Raw genomic sequence first — 10,562 nt, 5'->3', positions numbered from 1 at the left:
ATATATATATATATATATATATATATATATATACATACACACACGTATATATATACACACACACACACACAGACATATATATACACACACACATTCATATGTGTGTGTGTGTGTGTGTGTGTGTGTGTGTGTTGCTTTAAGTCAAATGAATGAAGAGATAGCTAGATAGATGTGTATGTACAAAGAAAAAGATTACTAGTAAACAGGCAGTAACTTGAATTGATAAAACTTATATAGTGATATTCAAAATTTGCATAAATTCATATACCATAAAGGCAGAAAGCAATCTAGCATTTTGGGACACCTCTTTGTTCCTCTCAGTTGAAAGGTCAGTCCCAAAACACTGAAGTCCTTTTTCCTCTGTGTTATGTGAATTTACCTAAACTGAAGAATTTGATTCATACAATAATACACACAAATACATGTATACATATGGATTTCATATTAATGGCAATATGATCTGAAGTAAAAGAAACAATAGATGATATCCCTATATCCTTTCTCTGTGTACATTTTGAAAGTGAATATCATGAAAGCAGGGGTCCTCAAACGTTTTTGCATCATGAACCAATTTCATAAAAGAGAATTTTTCCATGAACCAGAGGGTCACACACATAACAAAACACAATAACATAATTTTATTAAAAGCATTGTAGTTTGCTTGAAGCATTGTAATATCAAAGAAGGGAAAAAAAGGGTAAATAGGAAAGCTTCCGACAATACAAGAAGTTTCACAAAACCTTTATATTCCAGGTGCAAAGACCCCATTCTCGGAAGAAAAAAAACTGTCTGGGAAATGTTTAGTTATACAGGTTCTGTTTACCCATTCAGACCCCTCAGCATTATATTAGCAGCAACAGTCAATCTCCAAATATTGGTGTAATTTGGAGAGTGCTGTTGCTAACATAATGCTGAGGATTTAGAATGGATTAACGGAATTTGTATAACTAGACATTTCCCAGACCGTTTTTCTTTCTGAGGATGAGCCTTTGCACCAGAAATATGAAGGTGTTGGGAAACTTTCTGCATTGTCAGAAGCTTTCCTATTATCCCTTTTTTGCCCTTCTTCAATAATTTAATTATTACATATGTAATTTAATAATTACATACATACAAGTGGAAGCTGAAAAGTTCCTGGCTTTAAGGGTATCACAAAAAGCCTGGTTGGAGACCCAACCTTCTGAGCTCTTTTACAAGGCTTAGGAAAACTGAAGGACAGCTGCGATAAGTGTGTGAATCTGAGAGGGGAATATGTTCAATAAAATCATAATTAACTGATCCTCCTGTGCTTCCTTTTACCCAAAGCCAGGAACTTTTCAGCAGCCCTTTGTATAATAATATAATGTAAAAAGACCTTGCGGGTAATGATAAAGAATAAAATAGAAATAGAATTTTAACATTTATTCTTTCTGTGTGGTTTGGTACCAGATGATCCACAGCCTGGTACTGGTTCAAGGTTTGGTGATTGGGGACCCCTGATGTAACACACTGAGGTATTTAATGGTGATAAAGTTAAATAGTATACAGAATAGAAATTTATCAAACACCTTGGTTACATACAGAAAAGAAGACATGAAAGAAAACAATAAAATCATAGTATGGGGTTGTTGATATTTTTTTTTTCTCATGTAAATATCACAAAGAAAAAGAGGCAATAATACAAATATTGCAGTGTATTTCCATAATGTAGGCATAATGTAGGCAAAAGTATTAAGATAAAAAAACTGATATTCGTCCAACAAAATTCATGAAATATGATGAAATATAGTTGCATATTATTGAACATATATATATGCTATTCTAGAGAATGGTCCTAACTTCTTCAATATGATTTACACACATTGGATATTGTACAAATCATTCAACCATTTACAAATATTGCTTGCTTGCATTGAATTCAGAAGTGGTGAGGGATAATGTGATATTAGGCATTATGAGCATCAATGTCAGACACAAAAAACACTGATGGGGCTTGAACTTAATGCTTCACTTGCCAAACATTAGGGTTAGCAAAGGCTTATCATTCTATCTTCTTCAGTTAAGTAGCATATGTTCTTTAAGCCACTGTAACTCTATAACTTAATTTTATTTTATCTCCAGAAGATAAATCATCAGTCACTTAGCACTAGTAGGATAGGTAATTCAGTAAATGTGTAGCCTAACAAGAAATTCCACCTTAGTTTAAGGTTTGCAACAAGAAAAAATATCCACCTTCATGGATTAAATTATGAATTTACTATTACACTTTTAATGAAAATGATACAGGGTATAATAAACACCATTTTGCTGGTAGAATGGAATAAGATCACCGACAATGCTTGAACAATATTGCCAGTTACACTAAAGTATGCCTACTGATTACTCTTCTCAGTTTTAGATACTATAAATTATTTCTGCTATTTGGTTATCTCCACAAGATAATTTCTCGGTCATGTTGTAAAGGTACCAGCACAGAGTCTAGTCTGTGTTGTGATGTAATGGCTTGTATGCCTCAATGAGCCTGATAGCTATGCCAGCAGAGTGTAAACCTCCCATGCTGGACAAGTCAAGAGATAGAGGCCAGAGGTAAAAAAAAAAAAAGAACAAAAAATGGTCTGTGTAGGGCAAATACTCCTACACAGAAAAAGCAAAGTTATACAGAAATATCAATGACAATTCAAAACTAACAAAACCTGGGAGAGTAAGGCTTTTCCTCGGGGAAACATTTGATGAAGTGCCGTTAAATTTTAAAGGAACACAACATCCTCCAATACACGTCAGGCCCTGACCTGGAACCTATAAAAGGTGGAAGAGCGGTCACACCAACAGTAGCTGAAAGTAGGATACTATAGCAGAATTGAAAAAGCAGGGATCTAGCTTCAGAGAAGCAGAAAAGACAGCTGATGGTCAAGAACAGTGGAGAAAAGTCATCCGTGGCTTATGCTTCACAGGGAACAAAGGGCTTAAGTAAGTATATATATGTAAGACTGGTTGGATCTTTATCTTCTCTGTCTCAAATTGTTGCTTATAATGCTTAATATCATTTTCATTAATTCATATTAATCACATACAATTATTGAGGCAAAAATATAATTTTACAATATGTTTTCCCTACTAAATTTTCCCTTGCATATATACCCTATATTACATTTACCATCATACAATATCATAGTTTATGAAACAATTCCCAATGTCAGAACTCTCTTTCCCTGGAGAATTGATTTTTGCAGTTACAGACGACCATTACTGTCACAAATTTTCTTGAATCATAGAATTTCCATTTCTTTCTTATATACGCATACAACATACCAGTTCTAATCTCAAAAATACATACTTACAACATGTATAATGTTACATTGTAACATAATGCCATATTAATGCAATATAATAATATATGACAATAGCATGACAATGTTATATCACAATGATATATCATTACAATATAACATCATGTCACAAGGTTATAAGCTGCTGGTATCACAATGTCTATACAATGTTTTATATAACTGCCATCTACATCAATTTACAATGTTCCAAACATCATAATAATAATATTCAGATGCAAAACTTTGTTGTCCCTTGATGTCTCTAGCTGAGACTTCAGTGCAACTCACAAATTAAAGCAAATCCAAAACATAATATTAATAAATGTCCTAAAGTGTTATCATGTACATTGTTTTGTTTTTGTATAAAAGATGGGCTACAGCAAATATTCTACTCAATACCACAGATTTACTTGTCAGTTGTTTGACATTAACCAGTGGAGTATGTCCCTTGGTGGCTGATGATGTGCATCTGATCATGAGCAGAAGTAGTAAGGAAGCATCATAGCTATGTGTTGAGAGGAATTTTGTGGGGTTTGGATAATTCACCTTTGGAAACATGGAGGTTTCGTTCAACATCCTTAAACAACTCTTGTTCAGGGACCTTTTGAGCAGGATGGGCTACTTGATCTGAAGAAAATTCTAACTGGGCCCCACCTGCAAGGTGATATGAGACCACCATGTCATGCACATATGGTTGTGATGCATGTGCCTGGTGCACCCTTATCAGATGGGTATACTGGGCTTCATATATTTTACCCCAGTGTCACTTTGATGGCATGCACTGTTCGCTCACTCAGTAATAATAATAACAATCCTTTCTTATTTTGGTACCAGGCCAGCAGTTTTGAGGGATAAGGAACTCAATTAGATCAACTCCAGTGCTCAAACAGTACTTATTTTATTACCCAAAAAGGTGAAAGGCAAAGTTGACCTCAATGGAATTTCAAATCCGTTAAGTATTTTGTCCTAATAATAATAATAATAATAAATAAATAAATAAATACTACATATTTAACAAAATCTTAGTTCTCAGATTCTGGTCTTCTTTCCCAACAATCATCATTCCTGATCATAAATTACACCTAGAGTAAAACAACCAGCTTGCTGTTACTTGAGGTCTCTGAGTAAGACTTGGAACAGCTCATGTAGAACAAAACAATAACAATATGAAAAAAAAAATTACAATAAAATCGATGATATGATGATAATAATAATAATAATGATAATAATGGAATGACATCATACAGTCTGCAAGTGGAAACATAATCACAGTAATGAAGAATTCTTACAGTAGATTTTCATCCATGCATGTACACATATATACAGCAGAAGCACATTCAGGCAAAATTTTACAGAGTTTCAAATTAAAGATAGTAAATAAATGTATGAATAATTAAATGCAAAGCCTTTCCTTAGCTCTTTCTTTTTTTTTTTAAGAGCAAAATATATATACATATGTATGTAATTACTTTAAACATGGGATTTATGAAGAAATACTGCAATAAGCTAGCCAAAAATAAGCATTGTCATTCTTGAAAAGAGGTTTTCGTCGATATAATACAAAGATGGTTATGAATTGCAAGAGGTGTATTGTAGTCTGGTAGACTTTAATTAACTCCAATTAATTTAATGATGACCTTTGTATTTTTCTTTATCCTTTAGTGTTAAAAAGGCAGTAGTTGCAACCCTTTACAGAGCCTCCAAGGGAGAGAAAGAAGATCCTCGAACCGGAAACCTGACTCAAATACTTGCCAGAAACCAAAGTCTGCTAAAAGTACCAAAAATGCTAGGTGGTGCTGTTAAATGAGATGATAGCTTAAATCTACCACCTAAGTAGGCTATGTGGGATTTGAACTGAGAACACAAATACCACAAGGCACTTTGCCAATTTTACACTTCTAGTAGTTACTGCCCACTGAATTGGTACATTTTTTGTTTTTGATCCCAAAAGGATGAAAGGCAAAATTGACTGCAATGGGATATGAAAGGATGTAGGACAAAATCAACCTCAGCAGAATTTGAACTCAAAGCATAAAGAGCCAGAAGAAATACCACTAAGTATTTTGTCCAATGTGCTAACAATTTTTCCAGCTCACCACCTTAATAATTATAATAATCCTTTCTACTGGAGGCACAAGGCCTCAGATTTGTGGGGAGGGGACTAATAATTCTGTCAGCTTGCCACCTTAATAATAATAATAAATTTCTTCATTTGCCACAGCGAACATGTCACTTTTATTTTGACATAATACAAGTATATAAATCATAGAAGGTATTTTCTTTATTGCAATTACAAACGATACAGTCCTTTAGTAGGCAATCATCAACCCTTTTGATACCAACACGCCTGAAACCACCCCTGGTTCTCTAATACAAACTTCCTGTTTTAAAATGATTTAAATTAAAAACCTTCAATCAAAACATTTTAATTCATGTTCAAAATACCAGCTTAATAATGTTAAAGTTACCTCCCTAAAATTTTCATTATTTTCAAAATTAATTGATACAAAGGCTGTGAATTTCAACAGAAATATAAGAAAAGCACTAAACTTGTTTTGTGTTCTGAGTCAAGCTGTTTCTTCTATGCATTGTAAGTCATGTTATCATACTTGATGTGATTTTTTTTGGCTATTTAAACCAGGGGGAGCCCATATTTTCACAAAGAGATAGGGAGAAGAATCAGTCCTAGTTCTGGTCTGGTATGTTATTTACCAACCCTTACAGGATGAAAAACAAAGTTTATTTCAGAGTACAATGAATTGGAACGAAAACTTCAAGACAACCTACCCAATGCTCAGATGGTTCTATCCAGTACTCACAGTCTTACTAATATAAAGTAAACATTCTCTTATCTGGGACTCAAATAACCAAAACCCACAACCAACTGGCATCCAGGAAAAATAATAAAAGAAAAATGGGTTGTTAAATTAGAGTCAAGGGAATTTGTAATAAGTGTTGTTAAAGGAAAGATACTTTGCTGACAGTTCCTAAAATGGCCCTTTTGTATCTCAAAGTATAATATTTTATTTTACAGCATTTACAGTTCCTGTATTTTATTATGTTAATAAAACTTGTTCTTCATGTAAATTATTCTTTTATTTTTTTCTTATTTCCCTCATTTCTAATATATTCAGAATATTATTGATTATACTAATATATAGGGAGAGTTTTAAGAATTTTGTAACGTGTTATGGTAATTTAAAAAATATGAATCAGATATCCAGAAAACTGTGGTGCAAGACAGAATGGAGTTTACTGTAGTACTAAAGATTTTCAAACACGTGCTAAAGATTTTTCGAACTCACTAACAGAAGTTAGACCATTATTAAGCTCAGTAATTTCCTTCAGTGAATTTAATAGTTCATATTATATTATACATGTGGTGTAAGCAGGTCCTGATTTTGGAATATATTTGAAAATATTTTAAATAGCATTCATGCAATAGAATTTATAGTCTTTATTTATGGAACATGAATGATTTCTCTCTTAGAAATAAACCTTTGGATTTTGGTTGGAATTTGTGGGGATGAGACACTCACACTTTTCTTGAGGGCATTAGTGAAAACAGTTCTGTCAAGGTATTGAAACTGAGTCACAAATTTGACTGACTGAGGACTTTTTGTCACGCTAAGCAATAATAACAATAGTAACAAGTCATATATAAGGAATAATGCAAAGTTTAATAATAAAAAAAAAAGAAAAAAGAAAAAGAAAACTATTGAGGGACTGAAAGCTTAACCAGCATTATATGAAAGCTAATAGCAGCAGTAGCAGTAGCAAGATATTATCTTCAATGTTTCTATAAAATGATAAAAAAATGGCATTATTTTTGGCAAGACAGATAGATATAAATCAGATTCTGATGATGGAATCAAAGCATCTTTAACTATACTAACAAATAAAACCAACAGAAAGTAAGATTAGCAATTCAAATATGTCTCTACTCATCAGTGCTTCCCTCAGTTCTGGGATGAGGCATACATCATGCATACATACATTCACATTCTAAATTGTCCATTAAAAAAAAAAATTGAAAAAGAAAATTGAAAGAAAAAAGTAGAATACAAAGCCAGCTGCCTGCTAGAGAAGTTTTTTTTTTTTTTGACTTGCCGATTATTCTATGATAAACCACTTCATGTAGAGCTGTCTAAGCTAATCTCATCTAATCCAGTTTTCCCTATCATGGTTTCAATGATCTATGCCTCTACACAATTGCTAGCTGTATAAAGCCTATTGGTTTTCCTCCGCCTCTTCTACTGCATGTTGTAAATACCAATCTTCAATCCTAGATCTTGTTTTAAACTATTTGCTAAATACTTTCTTTCTCATAATTCAGTATCAATGGAGCTTATTTTTCCTGCTCACATATTCTCCCTGAAATATTCAAAATTAAAGTTAATCACTTTAAAATCACCTTGTTACCTCTAACCCACAATTTAGAAGACCATAAAATAATCAGTAGATGCCCCCGTTTTCCTCCTCAAACAAACTCATAAAATAATCTTATTAGTTTACCATGAATAAGTATTCTAATCTGTGTGATCATTTATATAACCAAAAACACCAAACCAAGCAACCAATCAAATCCTGGTAAAGGTTTTGGATAATAAAGCAAGATATGTACATACAAACTGGTGAGATCCTTGAGAATGAACCAAACACTGCCAAGTCTTGCTTAAAAGCAAGGCTCTAATCAACACAGTATAAAGCAGTCATGGGCAAACTGTAGGCCTCAAGACTAATGAAAAACTACCTTCAATCTTTTTAGTAATGCAGCTTAACTGATGAGCCATGCCTCATGCAGCCTGATCCTCAAGAAAGGTTAGCCACACCTGGTTTAGAATAAGGATGAGACAAGCCAATCTGGAGAAAAGCTACCCGTGATAATAATTTAATATTTGGAGAGGTCAATATTAAAAGTAACTTGAATACAGAAGAAAATCTTATCAACAGCTTTCATTAACAGTCATAGATATGTGAAGATCAATTTTGAGTCTTAGCTGAAAGGAAACAGTAATATCCAACTGACCCCAATCATCTTCATCCTTATTTTATCATTTGTTGTCTCCCTGTTCCATTGTATCAGGAACTGGACAGGTCTACAGCAAGGCATATCATCATTACACTCAGTCTTGCAATAAATTCATCAGTGAAAACCTAACACTTTTGATCTCTGGCATCACTTCTCCCAGTGCTACATACGATCTGCTTCTACTGTCATGGGGCCTTCTATAGTCAGAGTGCACTGAATTTTCATTCAATTGGTGTCAATAAAAAAGAAAGGTAGAGAAGAAAGAAAAAAAAGAAAGGTAGAAAGAAAAAAAAAGAAAGGTAGAGAGAGAAAGGTAGAGGAGAGAGAGAAAGAAAAGTGGGAGAAAAGAGAGAGAAATCAAGAGAGAGAAAAGAGAGAGAAATCAAGAGAGAGAAAAGAGAGAGAAATCAAGAGAGAGAAAAGAATGAAAGAAAGAGGTAGAAGCAGAAAGGAAAGAGAAAACAGGGGAAAAGGTTGGGGAACAGAGAGAGAAAGGTAGGAGGAGAGAAAGAGGTAGGGGAACAGAGAGAGAGAAAGAGGTAGGGGAACAGAGAGAGAGAACAGAGAGAGAGAGAAAGAGGTAGAGGAATAGAGAGTGAAAGCAAAAAAAGAGAAAGAGAAATTAAACTCAATAATAAATATATCTGTAAGAAGCCAAGTCCATTTTACTTCGCGTACATTCATGCCAAAGAGAAAAAATATTAATTGTAAATAAAAAAAAAAAACGTAAAGTTGAAGAATTGATGATGATGATGTCTGAGAATTACTCACAGATAATTCAGTTTCTTCAATATTTATATCCTTTCATCACAATTTTTTTTTTTTTTTAAATGTAGGGTAGGTTTAAAAAAAAAAGCAAAGAATATAAATAGCTTAAATTGGTTTCCATGAAAGACTATTAAGTTATGACACATCAGAAGGCATTACATTAAATAACAGTTAATAAACTGAAAAAAATCATTAAGGTTTCATTTGGGTTACAGATTGAAGACAAAAGATTGTTGTGAATATGATAAAACACTTTGGAATTTATTCTTCCATTCTTCTTTATATTTTTAAACATTTGAGGTTCTTTATACAAAGTAGTCTAGAAAAAATATTTCAAACAATGGAAGTATCTTGCACAATGAAGAATAATAATAATTTTAATAAACAGCTTTCAGATAAGAAAAGCGAATGAGGGAAAAAATAGATATGCAGAAAGCAAGGAGTAAACAAAGACAACATTTGTATATCATGTGCTGTCGATTCCATACTCTTGTTACAGTGTTAGATTTTTTGTTTCTATTCTCCAATTGGCCTGACTAAAATAAAAATAAGAGTTGTGTTCCCTTTATGGTTGGTTGAATGGTTAGCATAGGAAATAATATCCAGCAATAAAAATACACTTTCTAATGATAATTCATCTAAAAATATTAAAGGAAAAAATTCTGAAATATGCAAATATCAAATATGGATGCTAGAATAATTATGGAAATGGGGCAAAGGAAATGAAAAAAAAAAAAAAAAAGGAAAAAACATGTTTGCTGTGTGATGTTGAAAGAACTAATGAAGGACAACTAGTTTGAGACTAATTATCAATATTTTTAGTTCACTTGCAGGAATTCAACTTTTCTGGTTTTAAGATAGTATCTTGGTGAGCTTCATAACATTTTGGGTTACAAGAGGACCAATTTGGTAGAGTATATATTTATCAAACTGTCTGATAAAGGTGAGCAAGCTGAAAAATTGAAGTCATTGTCAGCCTCACCGCATATAAAAGTATACATGGGAGACAAATGTTTTTAGTTGGAGTTATGAACTCTTTTTCAACAGGAAGTTTATGTCTGTTCCTAGAGAAATAAATTTCCCTCAATACCGCCAAATTCCACTCTGGCCACATAGACTCTTGCGCCAGAAACAAAAACCCTAAATTCCTTATATTCCTTTTCTATCAATGTAAAGACAGAATCTCCACACAAGAAAGAATCAACAAGGAGAATCTTTTCATAGAGAAATTCCAACCATTTCTTAACACACATACCCCTCAGTAACCTTATTTCTCTAGGAACAGACATAAACTTCCTGTTGAAAAAGAGTTCATAACTCCAACTAAAAAGATTTGTCTCCCCTTACACACACTTCCTGTTTTGACACCACACTTCCTGTTTTGACACCATACTTCCTGCTTAACACAAACTTTTAACCCTTTTTTTAAAACCTAACACAACTCTCAACTCTCATGC

At 33.1% G+C, this 10,562-nt stretch overlaps 1 protein-coding gene across 11 annotated transcripts in view; it reads right to left on the bottom strand.

The window, feature by feature from the left end:
• LOC128246976 (FERM domain-containing protein 5-like) overlaps positions 1 to 10,562 on the bottom strand; it is a 276,439-nt gene that overhangs the window by 81,329 nt on the left and 184,548 nt on the right. For 8 of the 11 annotated variants that reach the window (XR_001409851.2, XM_014920490.2, XM_014920484.2 and 5 more), the window contains one exon: positions 9,109 to 9,138. The exons of the other annotated variants lie outside the window; for them this stretch is intronic. Coding sequence is in view for 7 of the 8 variants with exons in the window: in XM_014920490.2 (XP_014775976.1) it covers positions 9,109 to 9,138 (30 nt within the window). In the remaining variant the exon portion in view is untranslated. The remainder of the gene's footprint in view (positions 1 to 9,108; positions 9,139 to 10,562) is intronic. 11 annotated transcript variants of the gene reach the window in all.

Source organism: Octopus bimaculoides, chromosome 12 (assembly GCF_001194135.2).
Source record: "Octopus bimaculoides isolate UCB-OBI-ISO-001 chromosome 12, ASM119413v2, whole genome shotgun sequence".
Classification (NCBI taxonomy): domain Eukaryota; kingdom Metazoa; phylum Mollusca; class Cephalopoda; order Octopoda; family Octopodidae; genus Octopus; species Octopus bimaculoides.
Note: the sequence above shows the minus strand (reverse complement) of the source record. Positions and strands in the feature narration are given on the sequence as shown.